The sequence below is a fragment of the Callionymus lyra genome, chromosome 1 (genome assembly GCF_982586985.1).
Source record: "Callionymus lyra chromosome 1, fCalLyr1.hap1.1, whole genome shotgun sequence".
In the NCBI taxonomy this organism is placed as follows: Eukaryota; Metazoa; Chordata; class Actinopteri; order Syngnathiformes; family Callionymidae; genus Callionymus; species Callionymus lyra.
In genome coordinates this window covers 27,199,738-27,226,122 of record NC_141818.1, presented here as the reverse complement: position 1 = coordinate 27,226,122, position 26,385 = coordinate 27,199,738, and the positions used below count along the sequence as shown (strand labels likewise).

General features: G+C 39.9%; 1 protein-coding gene across 1 annotated transcript in view; it reads left to right on the top strand.

The window, feature by feature from the left end:
• The window catches only part of grin2bb (glutamate receptor, ionotropic, N-methyl D-aspartate 2B, genome duplicate b), an 80,510-nt gene that overhangs the window by 36,366 nt on the left and 17,759 nt on the right, over nucleotides 1–26,385 (top strand). Inside the window, exons 4-11 of the mRNA XM_087798798.1 lie at nucleotides 9,684–9,827; nucleotides 10,333–10,603; nucleotides 10,787–10,979; nucleotides 18,765–18,879; nucleotides 18,970–19,175; nucleotides 19,656–19,827; nucleotides 21,099–21,252; nucleotides 21,700–21,825. Coding sequence (XP_087654924.1) covers nucleotides 9,684–9,827; nucleotides 10,333–10,603; nucleotides 10,787–10,979; nucleotides 18,765–18,879; nucleotides 18,970–19,175; nucleotides 19,656–19,827; nucleotides 21,099–21,252; nucleotides 21,700–21,825 — 1,381 coding nt within the window. The remainder of the gene's footprint in view (nucleotides 1–9,683; nucleotides 9,828–10,332; nucleotides 10,604–10,786; nucleotides 10,980–18,764; nucleotides 18,880–18,969; nucleotides 19,176–19,655; nucleotides 19,828–21,098; nucleotides 21,253–21,699; nucleotides 21,826–26,385) is intronic.

Sequence of the window (26,385 nt, the reverse complement as noted above, 5' to 3'; positions counted from 1 at the left end):
AGGTGCTCCCTGTCGCGGATGAATTCATGATGCGCTTCTTACGAACCAAGAAAAGCGTAAGTTGGCATTTTTCACACTAATGGCATCTTTAGCAGGATGGTTTCCATGGAAACCGGGTTGCCAAGGAAACACTGCATGTCTTTTTGAATTGGAAACATCTTCCTCTATTTCCCAACCTTTCTGCTCCATGTGTCTTTTTTTAACCTCCTTCTTCCACATCTCTCATTCCCTGAAAAGAATCTTGGGCAGGTTTGCAAACCAAGCGTGGTGGAGGGGGCGGAGGTGTAAGAGTGTTTTGAGTTCAAAGCAACAGTTTCAAAGAGATAGGATATGGTGAGTGACATGCAAAACATGATGAAGAGGAAATATAAGATTAAAGAAGAAGGTGTTAAAAGGCACAGGAAGAGAGGAGGCTGTTAAAGGACAACAAGAGTGAATGATTTCTTCTCTGTTGCAGTGTAACAGCGGTACCAGGAGTGCACACCAGAAAGGCAAAAAAAAGAAGACCAGTCCTCACAGCTCAGATGAAGAGGATGTTTTAATGGACGGTTTAAAAACAATATTATTAGGATCGCCAGCTTAAAACACACTCAGAGGCAGACAAACGACCAGACACAGACATGGAAGTCTGTATGACAAGGTTTTGAACCCTGCCTCTCACATCTCAGTTGTGCTTGACTCCATTTTGCTCTGTCACCTCATGCACTTGTTAGAGAGGCAGCAGAGAACTGGGGGGAGAACGTATGAGGAGCAGACGACGCAACGCTGTGACGAAGAACTAGGACATCGATTTCTGCATCAATCCTTGAGAGGACATAACTTTACTCTCTGAACATAAATAATGAAGAATTAAAAGACACAGTTTCTAAAATGAATCCAAGTAAGAGACCACAGTCACTAAAATACTTAAGTAGGTAATTCCATTCTTCCTCTTTTGATTAAAAAGGGCAGTTTAGGCAATGTTAGTTCAATGGATCAGGGTCATGTCCCGCTGCACAAAATTTTTATTTTTTATTCATTTATTGAATTTCCGTGTATTGACAGAGAATAAAAAGGAATTTTATTTTGACTCTTACAAATCGCCAACATATTCCCATCATGTTTCTATTTGGATACATCTAGTGGTGGAGAAACAAGCTCAGGTCTGCTGCTGATTCAACGTCAACAGGCATTCAAAAAAATGTTATCCTTAAATGTACTTCAGTATTTAAGTTCATTGAATTGGAACACGGAGGCCCCAGGTTTCAAGCCCTATTTTATGAGTTAAAAACAAAACCAAATAGACATGCATATCTACTCTCTGACAGGTGATAAGGCTGCTTACTTTATCATGAGGTGTTTTCCAACTTCGAACAGCGTCATTGGTTTCCAGATGTTCTACAATATTTATTCTGCCTTGAAACAATAATATTTCGAGTGAGAGGAAGCTGACATATGTCAAGATGGCATTATCAACTTCAGTGTGTTATAAATGTAGAACTGATTTCTGGAACATAGTAAAACATGCTCATACGTCATGGTGAGTCTCTGTGATGAAGACGGGAATGAACAAGTGACAGACATCTAGAAGGTACACAGTGCAATCTTTGAATAATCTTCATGTTGTTCAAATTGTTCCTCTATCTAAAAGAGTAGCTTTGCTGTAGTGGCAGATGTCTTTTAGTGTTAGGTTTTAAGCTGGATGTGTGCAAGTGTGACACTTTCTTAAGAAACCACAAATCACTTCTTGTATAGGTTGGATGACACACAGGGAAAACATTATTCAGAAATAATAAAACAAACTTTTCCATCTCCTTACAACAGTGCAGCTTTAGCCCCACATCAGAATATCAATGTGAAAGAAAAACAAAGATAACAATGTTGAGGACAAACTGTTTATTAATCCACTATTTACTTTCTCTTCATTACTCTTCAATTGTACTCTCTGGTCAATGATAAATTACCTGCGATTTCTGCTGCGGCAACAAGAGTAGTCAGATCCCCATTAACAATCATATATGAAGTTGGAAGGCCGAAGGTCAGGGGTTAATTGGCTCAACCTCTTCTTTAGACTGTCAGCAGTGTTCTGGTGTGATATCCTGATCCATCACTGTTGATACTGATGTGATTCAAGGGAAGTGTGTGTGATCACGTGTGTATTACATAGAATTTGTATTTCATATTTAGTTAGCTGTTGCACTTTTCAACACATTCAATAAATCCTCACCATACATGCAACAATTAAAATATGACTTCACAGGCAGCAAGAATATGATCATATTTTAAATTGGGCTGAAAACAGTTTGGCTGAAACAATGCAAGGAAATTGTTGTATAAACAAAGCGGAGCAGGATTACAGCCGGCTGAAGAAGTGAAACCCATTATTATGTCATAATGGACCTTTTTACCTCTTGTTTGCTAAGATTTCAGATGAAGGAGAACTTTATAAGTTCAAAACGGAGAATCATTATGATCTTTCAATTCAACATTTAAAACATATGAGTTGTCACTTGTCAGGGGAGTTCGGATTTCACATTGGTGTTAAGGATACCTGTGATTAATTCTAGTGTTTTCCAGTGATGAACTTTGTTGTCGTCGAGGATAATCAATAACTTATGATTGAGTATAAAGATGCGACCTAAAAAGATCTCACTTCAAAGTGCAATCTGACAGTCCATGTGAAGGTTCTGTACCAAACAGCAGAAGAACTCTTCTTCTTCGAATCTTGTAGCTGGCACTGTGAACAGGGTCATATATAATTAAAGAGTAGAGTTTGATATTAATTCATTCTCAGTGTGGGTCTGATTAGAAACACGCTGATGAAGCACAGCGAGCTCTAACTGGAAGATTGACAGCAAGCTGCGCGAGCAGCGATAGGCGGGATGAGTGAGATGAATAGAGGATGAAGACGAGCATGAACTTTGAGTGTGTTCACAACAACATGTGTTCTTCTTAATGTTTGATAGTTTTAAAAGTGTTTCTGTTTTCTGGAGCGAGACATTCCATCTCTAAATCGCCACCGCCTCTCTCACTCGTGGATTTCCCTTTCTCCAGCAGACAATCCTCTCCCACCAGGGCTTGTGGAGCAGATATGCTGCTTTTCCTCTGCAAATCTAATTGGCGATAGGCTTTCATTGGCGTGACATGTAGATGAGTTGCCAAATCCTTTCAGCCCTCCAGCTTGAGTCTCTCTCCCCTCTGTGCACCGCCTGCACTTCACACTGACAGAACAGATGCACACGTCTCTCAGACAATCCAGCTCAGACTGGTACGAGTCAAGAAGAGTCAAAAAGTGGGTAAAGAAGTGATTGTTCAAAGGTAATCTGATTGGACTTTGGTTATCAAATCGGCGTTAATCTTAAAAATGTGCTTTTCAAAAGGGAAAGAAAGATCATGTAATCATATCCTAATGTAAATCTGGATCAAACCTTCAGTTTGTGCTGTTCAAAATTGTCCCCAGTTTTCATCTATGTCTTTCAGTATGCAAATAGGTGTGTAGCAGTGCCATGGTTCCTGCCTTCCAGCGCCTATCCACACTGTGATTGGGGGACACTGCTGATGTATACACACCTGTTAAAAATGAGTCACTAATAGTCACTGGGGATGCTACTACTTTTTTGTTTCCTTGCCTGTGACGTCTTTTGAAACACTGCAAGTTAACGCTGGTATATTTGTAATAATATTCTAAATGTTGTCTATGTGTCTCAAGATAAACCTTGCTAGCTAGTTTGTTTGGCCTGGGTGCCTTTTAATCTTAGTCTGACATTTTAAAGAAAAACAGTTTACCTGACCCTGATAGCGAAAAATGGGATTTCCTAATCTGTCTCATTTTTATCCAGATTATATTTTATGAACAACTGCCCCTTCATGTCTATAAAAACATCGACAGTCGACTTCATATTCAAGAAATAAAACACCTTGGCATAAATTGATGATTCAGTGTTAACATTGTCATTCTTCAAACTTTTGTTTCCTGTCTGTACGCTTCATTATTCCAATAATAATCTGAAAAGGAATCATATTCAGAGGATCATTCATGAAGTCATATAAATGCAGCTATACACACAAACCCAAACCCATTTTTTGAGGATCTCTCTGCCAGCATGAATAGTATGTTAACTGTCTGTGAGTGCATTTGTGGAGGATAAAAGAGAAGATGAGGCAGTGTAACACTAATACAATATAATTAAATCAATGTCAGAAACTTGATTTGTGCTGTAAACTTGCCTCTAAGCCATCATCACCATGGAGACTGGTGAGAGAACAGGCCAGTCAAACACGCTACACATCACACAGTGAATACACAGATGGAGGAAACAAAGAGGCATTCAGTCCAGAGACTGACTTCACAAGTATCAAGCAAAAAGTCTTTCCATGCAGCTTAAGAAGTTTCATTGTATTTCTCTCACAATGTATTTTGATTCATTTTTACCTTGTTTCTTGTCAACACTGTTAAGACTCTCGATAAATAACCCCCCATGTGACTTATTTTTCGTCATTCTCGGATGCTTCTGTTGTTTCTCTTATCTTGTGTGATATATTCCCTTTTCTGGGATGAGACAACAGTTTTTATTTCATTTTAAGTGATGGTGAGCTCTAGTTACCAAACACTGAGACAATATTTGTATCTTCAGTGTGAGGTCTCTGAGGTCAGTATGACATGGCTCTGACCTGTCATGAAATATTCTGACTGATCATTAAACAACATTTATTTGTTTGACTTTCAATCTCTGTTCTCTATTTGATTTCTTAACTATTATGTCTTCATGTTGTTTTTCCATGCTCTTTTTTAACAGACCTAGTTTGAGTTCTCTGGTGGTCATAGTTAGGGTATCAGTAGTAAAATAAAATAGTTAGCAATGATATCATCGTGGAGATCCAAGCCTCCATGGAAAGGTATCATTCCAATTTTACAGTCACATCACCGTATTATAACTACATTCTCAAGGACATTCAGCTCCTTCAAGAGTTTTTTACGAATCAATGTTCAATCTTATGAAGCTCCTTTTTTCCATTCACAAATCCCAAGCATGACATCATCTAAACCCTGATGAACAAACAACACAATGCATCTAGTAACACAACTCAAAGCATCATGTATAAGGGCACTAATTAGTTAATTAATTAAAGGGATAATCGATTCATTTTCTACTCACCCACATGTCGTAAAGGGTTGAGAGAAGTTTAGAGTCATCCGTGTCTTTTTGGAGTTACAGGGGGTCCAGATGATGGCCACAACCGGGGCTCACTTTTCTTCATCCAAAAAGACAGGTAAAAAGAAAACATCCAAATACTTAAATACTGCGCGTCTGTAATGTGTATTGAAGTCTGGACATGAGCAATTGTTTAAAGATGTTCTATATTTTATAGAACACTTTTCTTTGACTTTCTTTTTTCACTTTTCATAGGGTGAGAAAAAAAAGGACATTGATAGTGTATTATTGTCAGCTAGGGGCCTTAGACTAAATTACTAAATGACATGATGTGTTTACTCAGGCTTTTAGCAGCCTTTGACTCACATGCATGCTCCTTTGACGCACACACATTTGTCACACACACTTCATCAAAACAATAAAACATCAAGTTGGTTTGAAACTGAGATAGTGAAGGTAGAAGTGGTGATCATTACAGTGCAGTGTGAATGAGAATGTGAAGATATTTTGTCTTTCAAGCTATTTTTTTTTTCACTCCTCACCCTAACAACCATTGTTAGAAATAAAAGCACATTTGGTTTGAGGCGCTTCACCTGTGAATTGCATATACTTGGTCCATACCTTCCTTTTCCTCTCCTTCCAGTCATCTGTTCGCTGCTCGATGATAATTTTCATTGTTCTGAGAGCAGCTGGAACTACAGCTTGTGAATCATTCAACAGGACAACATGAGCAGCACTGCAGTTATAGGAAGACACAAATGAAAGTAGTGGAAAAACACACTGTCTACCAGTGTTAGATACGGTGCTTGTAACCTTTGACCATGTGTATTTACACATCGCTGATGTGTCAATTTACTATTTCCAAGGAAGTTATGTCCTTTATAATATATATTTGTGATCAATTGAGCCCGATGAATAAGTTACAATGCCTTGAGTTTTCATCATGAGGCAGGAAGCGATCAACACACTGTGTATTGTTCTGTTGTGCTGAGCAACTAGGCTCTCAACTATCCGTCGATCTGTGTATCGACACGCGTTTGAAAAAAAAGTTGTCTTTAAATGTGGCTGCGCTCAATGGTCTGGTAACACATTGTTGTCCACACTCTAGTTATTTGGGTTACTATCACTTGTGCGCTACATAATATTGTGATGCAATGAGGAACAACATTTACAAACAGAAAGAAATATTTCAGTCAGGATCCTTGTCAGCATTTCTCTTGATCTCCTCCTTGGTTGAGATTTTCTGGGGATGTGCAATTGGGAAAGGAGTTGGGAGAGACCCAGATTCTACTGGAGAAAGTATGTCTCTTCGTTGACATTATTTTACTTCATTAATCCACCGTGAAAACTGCATGTCTGGGCTTCCTTACCTATTTTTTATGGAAGAAAAATATTGACACTTGATATTTTCAATACCTTTAATGATACCCTTTGTCTTTGAATGCATAAAGCTTGAAAACAAGTAACAAAACAATCTAATATTCAATGCTTTGAAAATAAGCAGTTGTTCTTTAGATCAATTAGCATGTCTGTTTTCTCGGGACACAGAAAAGCCTCCTCCTGGCTGATGGTGTCTCTAGCAGTGGAAAAAGTAGGTCCGAGGATGAGGATGATGAACAGAGATACAGTGCCTTGCGAAAGTATTCGGCCCCCTTGAACCTTTCAACATTTCGCCACATTTCAGGCTTCAAACATAAAGATATACAATTTTAATTTTTTGTCATGAATCAACAACAAGTGGGACACAATCGTGAAGTGGAACGAGATTTATTGGATAATTTAAACTTTTTTAACAAATAAAAAACTGAAAAGTGGGGCGTGCAATATTATTCGGCCCCTTTACTTTCAGTGCAGCAAACTCACTCCAGAAGTTCAGTGAGGATCTTTGAATGATCCAATGTTGTCCTAAATGACTGATGATGATAAATAGAATGCACCTGTGTGTAATCAAGTCTCCGTATAAATGCACCTGCTCTTTGATAGTCTCAGGGTTCTGTTTAAAGCGCAGAGAGAACCATGAAGACAAAGGAACACACCAGGCAGGTCCGAGATACTGTTGTGGAGAAGTTTAAAGCCGGATTTGGATACAAAAAGATTTCCCAAGCTTTAAACATCTCAAGGAGCACTGTGCAAGCAATTATATTGAAATGGAAGTAGTATCAGACCACTGCAAATCTACCAAGACCCGGCCGTCCCTCCAAACTTTCATCTCAAACAAGGAGAAGACTGATCAGAGATGCAGCCAAGAGGCCCATGATCACTCTGGATGAACTGCAGATAACTACAGCTGAGGTGGGAGAGTCTGTCCATAGTACTACATCAGTCGTGCACTGCACAAATCTGGCCTTTATGGAAGAGTGGCAAGAAGAAAGCCATTTCTCAAAGATATCCATAAAAAGTCTCGTTTAAAGTTTGCCACCTGGGAGACACACCAAACATGTGGAAGAAGGTGCTCTGGTCAGATGAAACCAAAATCGAACTTTTTGGCCACAATGCAAAACGATATGTTTGGCGTAAAAGCAACACAGCTCATCACCCTGAACACACCATCCCCACTGTCAAACATGGTGGTGGCAGCATCATGGTTTGGGCCTGCTTTTCTTCAGCAGGGACAGGGAAGATGGCTAAAATTGATGGGAAGATGGATGGAGCCAAATACAGGACCATTCTGGAAGAAAACCGGTTGGAGTCTGCAAAAGACCTGAGACTGGGACGGAGATTTATCTTCCAACAGGACAATGATCCAAAACATAAAGCCAAATCTACAATGGAATGGTTCACAAATAGACGTATCCAGGTGTTAGAATGGCCAAGTCAAAGTCCAGACCTGAATTCAATCGAGAATCTGTGGAAAGAGCTGAAGACTGCTGTTCACAAACGCTCTCCATCCAACCTCACTGAGCTCGAGCTGTTTTGCAAGGAAGAATGGGCAAGAATTCCAGTCTCTCGATGTGCAAAACTGATAGAGACATACCCCAAGCGACTTGCAGCTGTAATTGCAGCAAAAGGTGGCGCTACAAAGTATTAGCGCAAGGGGGCCGAATAATATTGCACGCCCCACTTTTCAGTTTTTTATTTGTTAAAAAAGTTTAAATGATCCAATAAATTTCGTTCCACTTCACGATTGTGTCCCTCTTGTTGTTGATTCTTGACAAAAAATTAAAATTTTATATCTTTATGTTTGAAGCCTGAAATGTGGCGAAATGTTGAAAGGTTCAAGGGGGCCGAATACTTTCGCAAGGCACTGTAGCTGGTTGCTTAATTTGATAGCATCCCACTGGATTCACACCGGCTGACACTGTTCCCCTCACATGACAGTCAGAAGCTTCTGTAATGAAGAAACAGCAAACATAAGGCCAACCTCAAAAAACATAAAATAAATTAAAGCACATTGATTCCTGTCCAACCCGACCTGCAGGGCACATATGAAGTTGCATTTAAATTAATAACATTTATCTGTTAATATTCATACATAGCGCTATATTTGGTACTCTCACGGAAATAGGAGGTGGTGGAGAAACTCTTCATGCAATCCAACACAAAGCAACAGTCTACTCTTAAAATGACTTTGTGCACGTTCATGCACTTCAACAATATTACTCGTGTTGCCAGTGTGCCATCCCAGCTATATATATCTATGCGTGTGAACCTGTCTGTAAACAATACAAGCATGGGCAACATTATCAAGTGATTGAACTCTGGACCGAAACTAATGTCTGCAACTAAGTTTGTTTCTTGAATTTTCCGTCCTTCACCTGCTGTGATAGACGTACTTACTGTATGTGTAAGAATGAAGGGGGTTGAGCAGAGGGATGAAGGACTTTAGCAGTAGTGCCTGAACAGATTCAGAGGCTGTTCAGGCACTTATGATAGGGAGAATGGGATGTTATGATATGAAGAATGTGATGAGAACAAGATAAGATGACAATAAGTGCTGCCCCCTTGACAAATCTTAACACTTAATAGCAGGTTTGCTCTCACAAGAAGGTTTTGAGATGAAGGAGAAGAAAAAGTAGAGTACGAGGAGGATTGGTTAGTAAAGATTGTAGGTGATTAGCTTAAGTGGAATGAGTAATAGAGCTGTTATAATGTGCATTCCCTCTCCTCTCTCCATCACCCTTTTCTCTCCTCTCCCTCTCAGCTGGTCAAAACAGAAGACCATTTACACACAGTCTGCTTCTGCTTGAGGGTTTCGGCTTGTTAAAGAAATAACAACAACATAAAACACTTTGGTAACTAACTTTGTGATGATTTGTAATGAACAAATTACTAATGAACAAATTACTAATGAACAAATTACCTATGAACAAAATGCTTGTGAAAATATGATTTATAAACCGATGAAATGTTTTTTCCACATTCACATTGCTACACACGGAAATTGGGTTTATTTTGAGCCCTTGTAAGTTGTGAAGCACAAACAAGTTTTTTTCCTGAGGCTGTTGCCAACTGCTGGACATGCTCCATGATCAGCCTTGTTACTTCAGCATCTCCCTCTCGCTGTGTGACTCATGACCTTGTTTGCCGTGTGCGTCTGTCTCTCTATTCTAGGATGACCACTCAATGTTTTTCCAGTTTGGTCCATCCATTGAGCAGCAGGCCACTGTGATGTTGAATATCATGGAGGAGTATGACTGGAACATCTTCTCTATCGTCACAACATACTATCCAGGCTATGAAGACTTTGTCACAAAGGTACAGTAAATGAAGAATGTTCCATTCCAGACGACACACATGGTCATCACAGCTCTGCTAATCAATCAAATATATATTAAATTTTACCAATCACTGTTATAAGCATTACTTTTCATTTTCAACTCGTTTTGATTGTATTTGATGGATACATTTATTTGTTAACAAATTCTAATGATGAATAATAACGGTGACTTATTTGCTATGCATCGAGTTTGTGTTTTTGAGCTTGCCCTTAATGATACCTTTGATCCGCCATTTCAAATTACATCAAGATATCACATGCCCTCCAGTCACAGTTGCTCTCTGACGCTGAAATAAAAAGCAGAAAACAAGCACAGCCAGATTGATGTTTCAGTAAAAATGTCACAGAGAGTTTGCTACTCACTGAACACACGCTTGAGATACTTTTCCCAAATAAATGATTCACTAATCAATCATTGCTCTGATTCAAGTGTGATGGGGATAATTGCGTTTATTTTCCTTCATTATTGCATGTGTCTTGTAGCTTCGCAGCACCATAGAGAACAGTTTTGTTGGCTGGGAGTTGGAGGAAGTGCTCTTGCTGGACATGTCTGTTGACGACGGAGACTCCAAGATCCAAAACCAGCTGAAGAAGCTACAGAGTCCAGTCATCCTGCTCTACTGCACGAAAGAAGAGGCCGCCACCATCTTCGAGGTGGCTCATTCTGTGGGCCTGACAGGTTACGGCTTCACCTGGATCGTGCCGTCGCTGGTGGCCGGAGATGCTGACTATGTCCCTTCTGTTTTCCCGATAGGTAATGGTTTTTAGACAGACAGACAGACGGACAGACAGTGATATGGTGCAGAGTAATGTCTCACATTGAAAAACAATAGTATTAGTGTGAAGAAGCTGATTGAGATTGATTGATTCACTTTCAGAGAGCCGCACCTCATATCAGATCTTTAATTTCTCCATGTGTGACTTGTCATCGCTCCAGGGCTGATCTCCGTGTCCTACGATGAGTGGGATTACAACATTGAGGCCAGAGTTCGGGATGCAGTTGCCGTCATCGCCACTGCTACCTCCACCATGTTGCTGGACCGCGGGCCACACACCCTCCTGAAGTCCAGCTGCATGGGCACCCCGGACAAAAAGACCGCCAACATTGGCCACTCCAAAGAAATACTGAAGTGAGTACACAAATGGATGGACACGTCATTAAAATATCGACACCAATGATGACAAAATAGAAAATAACGTTTCAGCTGTTGTACAGTTTCAGCTGTATTTGTTATGTAAGATATTTTTTAAAAGAAAACCTTTTTCTTCAGTGGCGCCTTTTACTACAGGAGTAAAACAGCTAGATTAAAAAAAAAAAACTACATGAATAGTCATTGTGAAGTTTGGCCATCTGCTTTTGTTTTTTTTACCTCTCTGAAAGCTTTTTGCTTTGAGTCATTGTCTAATGTGTCATGATCAAGTTATCAATGCCCAGTTAATCGTCTTCCTTTGCACATTATCTCTTCTGCCTCCCCGTCTTGCTTCATGCTTGTACTTCAGGAGACAGTTAACCACCAAAACTCTATAGATTAGCCAAATAATGCATGTGAATAAATTAGTATATGAATTGTATGTATATATTTTCCTCTGATGGTGTTTCTCCATACGTGATCTTAAGCTTTCACTAGCATGTCTCAATTAAATCATTTGTATTTTATTTTGCGCATTATAACAATTACTCCGTTAACTACACACCAAACTTAAACATGTCAGAAGCCTTTTCTCTTTCATAAATAGAACACAGAAGAAGTCATTGTCTTCCAGCGGTGATTGAATCACAGCTGTCTCACAAGGGTATTGAAATAGACGTCAAAAACACTTCACAAAGCTGACGTCTTACTTTACAGACCTGCAGACTAACAATGAGTCTTATTAGTAGAAACTGTCACACAGCATCAAACCTTCTATTGAGGTTCAGTTCTGTTTCCTGCTGGAAAATGTTTTCATTACCCTTCCAGTGCTACATTACATCGGCTAAAATGTGAACACGTGTACAGTAAGCAGTCATTAGCAGTGAACATTCTGCCTGAGGAAACCCTACATTTGGAAGAAGACAAAACACGAGAGCAGACTAACACCCTCTTTGGTTTAACCTACAACAGCAAAACTTCCTCCTTTTTGTTGTCGTTTGAACCTCCTTGTTTTACTTTCTGGCAAATTACAGAAGCAAAGCCGCATCGCTCTTCAATTATTCATCTGTGTTTGACTTCATAGTCCAGGCTAAGCCTCTACATTGATCAGAGGTTCCACATATAATTGCATGCTTGAGGACAACATGGATTCATGAAACTATTTCAAATAACTGCTGAGTGCTTAAAATCCCTCATGGCCGAAAATAGACTTGCACCATCCACTTTGCAAAGATTTTTTTTTCAAATAATCGTTAGGCCGTGAGGTACATCTTAATGTCGGAGATGATGGAGAACCTTCTGACTGAAGCTTCTTCATATTGTAAAAGTGAGACTAGGATTGTGTTGCTGCACACTTGGAGGGAGTCCAGAGCCGGAAAGTGATAAGCCTGAAATTTATCTTCCGATCTCTTTTGATAAAGTAAATTGCTCTGAAGAATCCTATTTCAACTTCCAGTCCACTATGTTACTATGTTTTCACCATTTCTAAAAATCCAATTGCAATGTATTTTTATTTGTTTGCTGTAAATAAATATAGAGTCAGAAACAAAGAGTGTGTGTCCATCAACCCTCTAACACAGCTTACAGGAAGCATGAGGTAAACAACATCGTTGCATGTACGCTGCAGCTATTACACAAATAGTCCAACATGTAAAGTCTCAGGGAGCTCATCCATACTTTGTGCTGTCCGTCTTGCAACTATTGGTAAAGTCCTTCCAAATCTCTCTCAGATTCTCAAAGCTTGTCCTGAAGGTCGCAATATAAACCTTGGCCATATCCCCATTTAGGGATGGAGAATTCATACCTTCTGCACATTTGTGCTAGTGATGCAAATCTGTGCTACATCTACACTCAGTGTTTACATTGTGACCACTTTTAATCGTAAGCAGGATAAATGTTACTGTCTAGTAAGTGTCTTGTTCTTATCTTGTTACTGTCTTAATATTGTGTTGTTACTGTATTATAAAACGTATTATTATTATTGTGTTACTTTCTTATTACTCTTGTGATTATATGGTTACTTTCTTATTCATATATTATTATTATCGTATTACTTTCTTACTTACTTATTTTTTTCTTTTTTTTTTATCTTCTTACTTTCTTAATATTCATTTGTATTACTATCTCATTATTATCTTGTTACTTTCTTATTGTTATCTTGTAACCTTCTTATTACTATCTTGTAATCTTCTTCTTACTTTCTTCAAGATGCGGCTGTGATTATGGCCGCCATCGCTCTGTATCTTTCTTAACTTTATCTTGTTACTGTTTCATTACTCTGTAATTGTATCTTTCTCATAATTTTCTCATTATTATCTTATTAATGTTTTATTATTAGTATATTGCTATTTTACTTCTGTCTTATTTTTATCTTTAAGCTGTTTTATTACTGCCTTATTATTATCTTGTTGCAGTCTTATTACTGACTTAATGTTATCTCATAGCTATCTTTTTAATTCTTCTTCAATTTTCTCTATCGTGTTTGCATTTCTGCACAACAATGATTGTGTATGGAAGAGAATACATTTTATTGTATTATGGAAAAGTCAATTAAATAGGAATTTGGTCCAGTCTTGTGTGATATCATGATGCCATGTTGAGCTGTTCAAATTATTGTGACGTGTCATAAACTAAAAAAAAATATCCCCCAAAGCCCATAATGTAAAAAACCCCACAAGTTATTGCGACCACAGTAGTATTAGGGTAAAATGTACCTGTCCCACGATGGTCTAATCCCAGCTCACTTCCCTATTAGTGGGTAAACAATCCAACGCTTGCTGAAATATTCACAATGTTTGTTCCTGCGTTGGTTCTTAGGAAAGCTTTGAAAGTTTTGTCACTTGTATGGCTTTTCACAGCTGATACTAACGTTACCAACTCGGTGCAGAACTAGCATAAACCAGAAGAAGTCTGATCACAAAATGGCGAGTTGTAATCTGTCAGTATACGTTCTGACACAACAAAGTGCCTTATTCATTGAAGTTATTTGATTAATTTGATCGTATGTGACACGTGACCTCCTTGGTGGAGCGATGCAGCGTCCCAGTTCTTTTCTTTTGTATGTTCACCTTAATCCACTTCTCTGACATTTAAAAAAAAAAAGTTTAAGATACACTCAACTTCAATTTTCAAGTATTCAAGTAAGACAGAAAATAAAACAGGTCCCAGCGAATCAAAAATGAGTAAATCATAGTTTGACAGAATCATAGATGCCAGAAACCTCGAGCAGAACCAGACTCTCCTGCAGTGACCCTATGGGAGGGTGGAGGAGGTTCCAGCAGCAGCTACAGAGATGAAGGTGGAGCCCTGGAGCTCCAGGAGACATGGAGAAGAAAAGTGTGAGTTAAAAGTGAACAGGTGATGAATTTAATGCAGAAAAGAAGCATACAGAGAGAGAGCTTGGTGTCTAAAACTCCTCCTCCAACAATCTAAGCCTATAGCAGCAAAGGAAAAAGTGCTGTTTCCGGCAGAGCCAGTCGTAACTATAGGCTTTATCAAAAAGTTAAGTTTTGAGATTACTCTTAAACATAGAGAGGGTCTCTGCCCTCGGGACTGAAGCCAGTTGTTGATTCCACAGCAGAGAAGGTTGAAATCTGAAGGCCCCTGCTCCATATCTACATTTAGAGTTCTGTGGTATAACAAATAGATGTCAGAGTTCCAAAAGAAAACTATCCTGTGTTTTACCCACAATTTTTTTTAACATTGCACTGAGCTTTGCCTGCAGCGTTTCGATGAATCTGTGACACCTGACTTTGTCTGGCCATGGATGCAGGTTAGAGGACGACTAAAGGTCTAATCTGGGAGTGGGGGATGCTACGAGTTTTGAATAATCTGAATTCAACATTAAGATGTGCTGTGTTAACCAATGGTTGTTTATTTATTCATGAAAAATATGGAAAGTCTCTCTCTAAACCATGCTGCACACACTAACTTAGGTTCATAATACAATACTCCAACTCCAATACTTGATTCTCCAAAAATCTTTGAAGAAAGGAAAAAACCTGCTCAGGTTTCCTTATCCTAAATCAAACGTGTCAAATTTAATGTTTAAATTCCACAAACATAAAGATCAACAGTAAAGTTGAATTGTCATTTTTCAGAGGGTTAGACGCTGGTGCAGAAGGAGAAACACTGAACACTGTGCTGTCAGTATGTTGTTGAACATTAAGCTATTATTTACAGTTCTGAGGGTCTTTATTCAGACAATGATTACATATTAAGTGATATTATCACACATCATGATGTCTTTGGTTCTTCATGTGCCGACTTATTTGCATCTCTTTGTTCATCAATAGATTCTTATAATTGAATGAAATTACATCCCATCCCTGCTGAGCAAAGCTTTCAGGACCTTGTTACATTTGTTTTAGAGAGGTTAACACAGTGTCTGAGTCACGTGATCAAAGCATTAACATAATTTGCCATATTCCGTCTGCTTATACCCTGCTAGATTTATAATGTGAAGTCGACATTTCACCAGTGTTTGGTAGCTCCTCAGAGGCAGGTCTTTTGCAGTCATCCCAGATTATGAGTCATGCAGCCAAACCTCATATGTGTATGTGTGTGCTTACTGCACGTGTGCACAACTTGGATGTACATTTTTTCCATCTCTGCATTGCAGTGACAGAATGTGCAACCCCGCTGAAGATAAAAGAATTGGGGATGATGAGAGATTTGATTTGAGAGATGTACGTTTGAGAGATTGGAACCTGAGTGTGAACAGACAGATTGTGTCCTTTGCATCAATTGATCCGTGTCTGTGGAGCTGAAAATGTCATTATTTAGGGAACAGTTCGAGTGGTGATGTGCTGCTCAGTGAGAGTCAGAAACCAAACATAAAGACATCAAACTGCACAAAAAGGCCAAATCAATATAACACTGAAATAGTCAACAGAGCCGCGTCCTGCTGTCATGTCACAGCGTGTCTTGTGTCGCCTCCATGTGACAGAATGTGCGGCTGAGTCTTGTTTTACTCTTTACTGCAACGAAAAGAGGTCGATTTAGGTCAATTAAAAAAAGCCATGGTATAAAATTTAATAAAAATTCCACCATCTCTTTCTTGTGTGACCGCTGTTACCATGGCAACACAATTTATCTACGACAGTTGCTCTGTTGTAGGATCCATAGCAACACATTTCACAACACAACACTGGGATGGATTGCTCTCTGTAGATGAAGCTATCTCCTCCGCATATGTCCCAGTTCTTCAGCAGTCACAAGTTGGATCTCAACAGTCTTTCACACAGATTATGCAACAGAGGCTAAACGACTGAACACACACCACCTTGGATCAGACCTGCACAAAGTCTGGACAAGAAGCTGCATGCGTCCCTTTGCCTTTTTTGTATGGTCCTCATGAGTTGAACTATGACGCTCTTTAACAAACTTTTTTCTTACTTCATTCAGAACTAGACCTCTGCCAGGATTTGTTCTAAAAAATAAAGCATTGCAGTGAAACAAGATCAGTTTAAATGAGAATTTAATACTTTCAGTCTGAAGTTTCTTTCATTCACATTTTTCTCTTGAGCACGTGTAGAGTGTTTGTAGTTTGCATTTAAGAATGCATTAAAATGATATGTGTTACAATTGGAAATTGACAGTTTCATTTATATTGTGCTTTGTTATGTCAACAATATGCCTTTGAAAACGTGATTTGGACATAACAAAATAAGATGAAATATATCACATTTAGTTAAATTAGCAGACAATGAAATCCAGATTCTCTTCATGAATGTGAACTATCGATGAAATAGACTTAATTTATAAAACATTCTTTCTATATCATGAATGTTTATTAAAATATGAATAATAAACATGAGAATATTGGCTCATAATTGGTTACATGTTAACAATCGTCTGGTATATTTCCTGAGAGGTTCCTCAATAATGTTCTCGTCAGCAGGCAATATTTTGGACTGTGAGATCAATCCTCCTGTGACTCAAGTGTTACTTGTGTGCGTTTATTTACCTCCAGTTTTATGTAAAACATGGAGGTTTCACCTAAAATATATATATATATATATATATATATATATATATATATATATATATTTTTAACAAGTCTACTTAAAATGAAAAGTATTTCTAAGCTCCACTTCACCCAAAACTATTTTGATATCCGCTTCAGTTGTGGTGAAGATTTATGCTAACTATATATTACCATGAGTTCTCTCACTTTTTGGATTCATCAAATACTCATGTGTTTACGGTCAGATCTGAAAGTCCCACCTGGTTAAAAATTCCGGAGTAGGTTTCTTGTAGTGGAAACTCTGGGCAGGGGTTTACTCACGCCTCATGAAATAAGTTAACTAAACTTTTAACACCTTTCTTATCTTATATTAGCTTATATTAGAACATAACATGATCCTACTCATCACTCTCAACAGATGATTTTAAAGTGTGTTTTTCACAGTTGTTTTTGTCAAAAGTACTGATGTCCATACACAATTACAAATATTCAATTAACACTGTATCTGGCTATGACTAGAAAACTTCATAAGATTGGTTCTCATCGCCCCTAACAAGAGTCTGAGTTTAAAAAATAAGAATAGAAAAAGTTAGTTTCCGATATGGTCCCGGATATATTCTATTTATTGTTTATTGAGTAAATTAATTGTCTCAAAAACACTGAAAAACACATCACTCCATCACTGCTAGCAGTAGAAAAGCTAAGAATTTCTCCAGAGAATTGTTTCTGAGGCGAAATGTCTCCATGGTGATAGCAACCCACAGATATGACGGGGTGAGTGAAGAAGGCAGAAGCTTAAAAAAGATAAATCCAGCTTATCTTCTTTACACCGGTTGACATGAATGCTGATATGAAGCCATCCTCAGTTAATAGTTTCTAATATACACTTGTGTCACCACCATGCTTCGTCCACTTCTTACAATGACACCTCCATCCATGCATTGATCCTTCAGCTCCATGTATAGATCTTGTGTATCGATTATTTTGTTTTTGTGCAACTGCATTTTCCAAATTGACATTTGTGGGTCCATGTGTCGAAGATGTCGTTGAGCTCTCCAGTGTTCACCTCATTGCTGCAGCATATTTTCATTCGGCCATGAACTTAACCAGGTGAGGCTACAGAACAAACATTATTTATCTCTACTTGCAGTCATACTTACATGCAGTATATTCGACTGAAGGTGGTGTTTATTATTCTGCTCACTACATTCTACTCTGCAGCCATGCGTGCATAAATACATTTTTGTTTCCCCTGAAAAATACGTACAAAATCATTCCCATGTTACACACGGCAAACAATTTCTCCTCCACAAAAAAAAATTGTACTTATATGCCCGGTTCTCTGCTGCTAGCACACATTTTTATTCTGTACCTTTTGGCATTTATGGGATATTTTTTAGTAACATTTAGTAACGTGTTCACTGGGTCAGCCATGACCTAAACTTTTTGCAGCATTAAAAAAAAGAGATAACTTTTTCAAATGTAATAACATTTCTTCGTGTTCACTTGGTCTTAAGGGACCTGAAATTTGGAATGTTTTTTATATTTTTAAGGCATTTATTCTTTTTGGCATTTTTTATAGCATGAATAAAGAGGGGTACATTTATCTTCAGTATATCTGTGTCTTAAAGTCTTTCAATATGTGAAAAATAAAAAGCAAATGTTCCTCTCCTAAATTAAAAACAAATACTATCGTTGTATTCACTAAAACATAATGTTTTTTTTTTGTTTACAGTATTTAAAGACATACTCATCTGTATCAACAGCACCGTAACCTGGATTCCAAGAGGTTTTAATCGGATGTTTCTGTCGCACAGGTACATCATGAATGTGACGTTTGAGGGCAGGAATTTGTCCTTTAGTGAAGAAGGACATCAGATTTTCCCAAAACTGGTCATCCTGCTCCTCGACAAGGACAGACAGTGGGACAGGGTAAATACATATCAGTTTGTTTTGAACTTTCCTTCCAGTTTTCATGTATTTCCTGATCTGTGCCAATTACACATGCACCCACTCGTGCAGGTCGGTAAGTGGGAGCGAGGGTCTTTGACGATGCGCTACCACGTGTGGCCGCGCTTTGAGTTGTACTCAGCAGCCGAGCAGCAGGAGGACCACCTGTCCATCGTCACCCTGGAGGAGGCGCCATTTGTCATCGTGGAAGACGTCGACCCACTCAGTGGTACCTGCATGAGAAACACCGTGCCTTGTCGGAAACAGCTCAAACTTACGTGAGTGCTGCGGCGTGGTCCAGATATTGAGCTTCTATTCCCTCATATTGCATTCCTAATTTCCAGTTGATGATGTCATATTGACCTGTTTTCTCCTTGCTGCGCTCAATGTCCTTTAAGAATAAACCTGCTCATCATTTTAAACAAGAATATATTTATTTATTCAACTCAGCAGTTGAATGCAGTTATTTTAAATTGCAACTTCCTTGTTTAAATGTTGACTACACAAACAACAAGCTCCTTCATGCACCACAATGGTTGGACAATAAAAGAGTTGGTTTAGAGAAAGAAGAGTTTGTAAAAAATGCACCAAAAATATTGAAAAACTTTCAAAGACCTTTATAATTTGATAATTAGTTACTTGTGTGACCTAAAGCTGCCAGAAAAAGATTCAATGACTCAAATGTTTGCCTCAGTCAAAAACATGATTTCTTTTTGTTCACCTCAAGTCAACTTATTCCATCTTCTGCTTCAACTCAGCAACCAGACTGGTGATTCAGGGATTTACATCAAGCGCTGTTGCAAGGGATTCTGCATCGACATACTCAAGAAAATCGCCAAGAACGTCAAGTTTTCCTACGACCTATACCTGGTCACCAACGGAAAACACGGCAAGAAAATTAACGGGACGTGGAACGGCATGGTGGGGGAGGTGAGTTTGTTGATTTAAAGATTTACCTTTAAAATGATTAAGTTATTGAACCTGTTTTTCTGAGAAAGATATTTGTTATAAAACAGAGAGACACAGAAGAAAACAAACTGTACAGCAAACTAGAAGGCGACCATGGAATAAACTGCACTATTTCCAGTGTGGTCAGATGACTGTTGAACTATTCTCCCGTCAACTTAGGGTTTATTTTAGGGCATTAGAGGAAATATATTTTTTATTGAGATTCAAGTATCTTCTTCAAAATGAATGTTCTACATTTTTGCCACGTTAATGAGCAAGTTGATGTCATGAGCTCTACTGTGGCATTGAGGTTAGTCCTGCAGCTTCCTAAATAATTGATGACATCACACTGCTTCACTTTGATCTTGAAATATAATTTTCTTCAAATAGATGTTTTATATACTTCACAAGAGAAAGAGAGGACGTCTTTGTGCGTGTGTATATATATATATATATGTGCATCTGTTGAACAATATATCTAGTCTTTTTACTTGAGTCAGATTCTTACGCTGCAACAGAGTTTGTAATATTGATAATAATGATATTGTCCCTCTCGGAAACACTTGTTCTCCTCAAACCAGCCTCGAGGAGAGCGTAGATCAGATCCAGTAAACCTGTGCTGAGACTCTTAATCAGAGCTGGAGTGCAAGAAAGAGCGAGTGGAGGAGGAAACGCAGCTGGAGGGAGAGACCTACTTCTTCCTGCACACTTAACAAAACAATGTTGTGTTCAGCTTAATTGATTACAGCATAGACAAATTTACTTTTATGTTTCTGTATGAATAAAGATAAGATTTGCATGATAAGGAAGGAAGACTGTGCAATTGCTCAACATACTGTTGAATCCTAAAAAGTGTATCACTGAGCGCCGAGGCACTTTTGCCTGCACATGTAAATGACCTCACACTTTTAAACGCCCTAAGCGAGCAGCTAATGACTTGAGCTGGGCCAAACATGACTACTGACATGAGGAGAGTATGAAGAAGTAGAAGTCGAGTTGTAAGACAGGAAATGAGCTCACTTTGGCATACCTATCCCTGATCATCACAGTGTGTCCGCTCCAATTTATTCATGGCCCGAGGTCTCAGGAACTCCAGGCTAAATATACCTACGTGCCATGAGAATCTGATTGAATGATCTGACAAAGCTGTTTCCTTCATCTCCACACAGTTATCCTTTGTTTTATCTGGCAACTTTTAACCCACAATGTGGTCTCTGACCTCTACCTCTTGTGTCTTCTCAATCCATCCTCAGGTAGTTCTAAAGAATGCTCACATGGCCGTTGGTTCACTTACCATCAACGAGGAGAGGTCGGAGGTAATCGACTTCTCTGTTCCCTTCATAGAAACAGGAATCAGTGTCATGGTCTCCCGAAGCAATGGGACTGTCTCCCCATCGGCTTTTTTAGGTAAGATCAAATGCCCAAGTGAGATTTTTGATCAATTTGCTTATAAAACCAATACATTACATAAATACAAAACTTTTGAGTGCATGTGGTAAACTCACATTCCTGGGATTGATGAAGTGCACTGACAAACCTGGATATTTGACCAACCTCAGCAGAGTGGGTGTGGGTGTGGAATTTTCTAATTTAAATGTTTCAGTTAAGAAAGAGTTTTGTACAAACAAACATATACTGGTGAGTACAGAAGAGGTCAAAGATGAATTTAAGAGACACTTAAATCAACACATTAGTTGCATTGTAAAGTCAAGGAGTGTTTTAACATAAGTAAACAACCTTCCCTTTTGTCCAATATTTGTTTGTTGTCCCTATAGGTTGTTGGCGCTGATTTCACCACCTTTTGAGAGAAAATTAACTTGCACACTCAGACATTTCCTCTCCCCTTCTATCTAGAACCCTTCAGCGCTGACGTCTGGGTCATGATGTTTGTGATGTTGCTGATGGTGTCAGCAGTGTCCGTGTTTGTGTTTGAGTACTTCAGCCCGGTGGGATACAACCGTTGTCTGGCAGATGGAAGAGGTGAGCAAACACACACACACACACACACTCACAAACTCATACACACACATACTTGGAAGCAACTTGGAGTTCATCTGGTCACAATATTATGCTAAAGGGAAACTAATGTCAAACTTCAACTTTCCTGAATTACTCAAATGTTTTAAGTGATATTTTGAAGTCATTTTACTTCACTAAAAGGAACTGGTTTAAGGACTAGAAATGACATATAGACAGAAGAGGCATTATAAGGTAAGGTAAAACTTTATTGATCCCTCAGGAGGTCTCCTTCAGGAAATTGTTTGTATAGAATAGATTGTTATGTGTATAGAAGTACGCTCAAATGTGAATGAGCAATAGGACTATAGAAATGTCATAAACAACGCCATTCTTAAAACTTGAAATGTGTGTAATTTCATGTCTCAAACTAATTTTTCCTCCAATATGGAAATCACAAATAATAGCCTTTAATGCCAAGAAGGCCGCCACTTTAGGTGTTTTCAATAAAGGCAGTTGTCGGTGCATGATTGATGTGTGTTGATTCAAAAACACAACTTTATTTATAAACCCTTATCTGATGTCCTTTCAAGCGTCAAAGCATACATTTTATGAAAGATCATAAAATTAGTGGATAAAGCCAAGGTAGACTAGGGAAAGAAAAGGTTTTTGTTGACCAGTTAGTTTAGAAGAAAACATGCCATGAGCTCCGTATTTGTGAGTTTGTTAATAAATCAGCTTGTCCCTGCAAAACAATGGTTCCTCTTTGAAGCTGCCAGTATAATCACATGGCCAATACTTGTGTCACGTTTCAACTAATTGCAAACAGACAAAACATCCTGATATTTGAAGGAAATGTACACAGACGGGATGATTTATTTTCCTCTTCATCTTTCCTAAAATTGATTGAAGATAAATTCCATTCTGTATTCAACGCAGATGGATAAATTGATTGTTGCTTTCCCAGGTTGTTTACTGACACTCATATGCTTTACTAGTGTTGACTAAATAGATAGCGATTCGAGGCTCGTGGTCACATGTTGACGTACCGAGCAGATTTCTCGGATTGGGACAAGAGCAAATATAACTTTAGTGTTCAGTCTATATTACTAGTCCTCACTACTGCTAAAGCTATTGTCACTTAAAAGGCACTGGCCTAAGAAGGACCCAGTGTTTTCTCGGTAAGTCAGCTGTTGACAAACAAGCAGCTGTTTGCCGCTCAGTAACTTGACTGTGAATGCTCTTCTATAGTGTTGGTCTTCAGGTGCAGGCGGTTGTCCTCTTCTGCTCCAGCTGTTGCATAATTACAGCCTGCTGAGCGCCACTCCTCCCCTCGCTTTCTTTCTGCCTCACAGTTACAGTAGGTGTTGTTTTCATCCGACTACCTTGTCAAGCTGCCACAGCAGTAGGTGGGAGAGTATGATTGAACACACGGCTGTCACCACATGTGTGGACTGTACAACGTGTAATTAGTGACATGTTCCCAGCCTCCTGCATCCATGAGCCAACTTTCATCAGGTCTGCACTGACTTCCTTCTCACGTCCAACATCTTTCTGACGAACAAAAGTAGAGTTTTGTTTTATATTTAACCATTGACATTACAAAGACTAAGCAACAGAGCCGGTTAGCCCTGAATTGTGTGTTTTCAATAATATAAGCAGTAGTAGCAGTTCAACTTGGTTTATTTGTGATTAAAGTTCTTAGAAAAAGAAGTACCTTAGAAAGAAGACCGTCATCACCGCTGGCAGCATCAAATTTAAACAAGATTGTACTTAATTCAACCTTTAAATCTTTAAACCGATTTTTACTCAACTACTGTCTTGTTCTTTTTTATTTCATTGTATTTACGCCAACATGATCATGAATATCATGAAATGTTTATCAAAAATAAATAATGAGAGACTTGGATGTTATTTGATTACCAACCTATTATTGATGCTGTACCATCGTCTATTTATTTTCCATTTGAAACACTAACTCATAATTGACTATTTGAAGCCCTAAAGTCGGGTCTATAAGTTAATGTCTACGTTAAACTGGTTCGTACTGCAAATTAAAGGTGATCCTCTTCCATTTGTGTGACTTCTGCTTCAGAAAAAGCTTTTGTTCCTCTGCCTTAAGCTGCTCAAGAACCATAAATGTTCATTTCAGCCTATTTGAAGCAAATACACTGCAGACATCCTTTTTTCCATGTATGCTTGAACAAATTGGAACAATTTGAGTTTGACTTGTATTCATAGACATTGAGCCAAACGAGAAACAAACACACAATGCAGATTTGTCTTCATATTCACATGGTGTGACATACGGCGTATCACAAGCTTGTGTCACGGGCAGAGAAATGATGTAATGAATACAAGGACAGTCACAGAATTCTGGCTTAAACACTAAATTAAGTTAAATTAAATTTGAGGGTGTTTTACTCAGCTTGTCCTTGAAGTCATGTTTGTATATAGTGATGGGAGAACTTACACAAGGTGTTGTAAGTGTGCAGTTGTACGAGAAGCTTGAAACGCAAACAAAACTTCTTGAACTACTTATTAAGATTGTTTAAGACAGTGGAACCATCTTCTTCTCTTACACTTTCTAACCATCAAATATTCAAAAGATTACCTGTTGTTTTTTCATCGGTCATCCATCTATTGGAATGGAAATACTGAGGCGTTCCCAGGAAAACTTCTCTAGCAAGTCCTAGGACTGCCTAATGGCCACTTCCCAGTGTACTTATTCCAGAGGGAAGTAGTTATCTGTATATGATTCCAAAGCACCTTAACTTTCCTCTGCCAATATGAAAAAGACTTTCAGCCACTCTTGGATGACTGAGCTCCTCACTTTATCCAGCCACACTTCGTAAAATATGCTCTTTACTCTCAAAGTTCATGAGCACGATGTAAAGTACGAACCAGTTCATCAAGAGCTTTCTTTTCAATTCAATTCAATTCAATTTTATTTAAAGTGTCTTATCATAACAAAGTTATCTCAAGACACTATACAGTTGAAATAAGACTACAGTTGATTAAGGAAAAATAGATCCCAGCAATTCAACAAAGAGCAAGAAACAAAACACTGTACAGTGAGCTGTACAGTGAGCAATGTCGAGGAAAAACTTCCTTTTAGAAGGCAGAAACCTCGAGCGGAACCAGACTCATTGTTGACGGCCTGCCGCTTTGACCGGCTGGGAGGAAGGATGGGGGGGTAGACAGATGGATAAGGAGAGGAGTGAGGGAGGATATAGTGAGAGAAAAGAGGAGAGTGTAGGAGAGTCCATGTGGGTGCTGGAGAGAACTCGGGATCTGATGACGTGGTGAAGATCCTGGATCAGCAGCAGCTCTGGAGGTGGATCCCTGGATCAGCAGCAGCTCTGGAGGTGGATCCCTGGGGCTCCGGGAGAGAAATAAAAAGGTGTGGGTTTGGGACAAATGTATACAATACACAGGTATACAGACTCCGGTGACGGATGAAGATATATAGAGGGAAGGGGGGGGGGGTTTGAAATAGCCAGGCCAGAGGGCACATACCTAGCACAGCAGGATCCAGACACGGGGGCCCAAGCCGCGGCAGGAACCCGCGGGAGACCAGGACCCGGCAGGCAAGATAACCACCAGAGCCGACCCCAAACACCAGCGAGAAGGCGGACCACCACCGGGGGCGCGAGAGGGCAAGCACAGGCGAGGACGACCGAGGAAGCAAAGAGGGGGAGGCACCAGGCGCAGGCACGGAGGCAGAGGGACAGCCAGAAAAACCAGTCAGGGGATAGAGCCCCGGGGCCAGGCCGGGCCACGGAAGACCCCCAGACCGTCAGGCCGCCACCAAGTCCATAGCAGGGGACCGAGCCAAGGAGATAGGGATCCACCACAGCAGCGGCAGCGGAGCCCCCCCCAATACCCTGCGGACACGGCCAGTAGCCCGGTCGAGTGCCACCGCATGAGTCCGGGGGAACAATGGCCAGGCACCGGCTCAGGTCCTCCGGTGAGAGTCCCCCGGGTCACAGGGGGGCCACGGTTGTGCGGGCAGGGCGGGGGTAATGGGGCTGGAGCCGTCCGGGAACGGCCCCCAATCTTCAAACTGTAGACCGTCCCCAACAGCCACAGCCCACCTCCCCCATGTCATGAGGGAAGTTTGGGGGGCCAGCAGTATTTCATGGGCGGTCCACGGTCTCTAAGGTGCAGAGGCCCCACCCATCACACGTACTGACCCCCAGACCCCGCCCCCACCCACCATGCAGCACCCAGGGGGACAGCATCACTTGCATGGGCGGTACATGGTCTCTACGCTAACATGGGTCCGCCCAATGCCTCCGCCGTCCCCCCAACGTGGCCCCGCCCAGTGTGGCCCCCCCCACCCGGGAAGCCCCCGAAAGACCGACCAACCCGGCCAAGAACCCCCAGGACCAAGGGTGACAAACTCCCCGACCACAGCACATGCCACACAGGGCGGGTAGAGGACCACAGCCACCGCTGCAGCAGACACCCACCCCAAGACAGGCCCCCACAGCCCCCCACCACAGACCAGGTGAAGCCATCGGGGCCGGATGGCCATCCAGAACACCCGGCCAGCCCCAGCCCCACCCCTATACGGTTCAC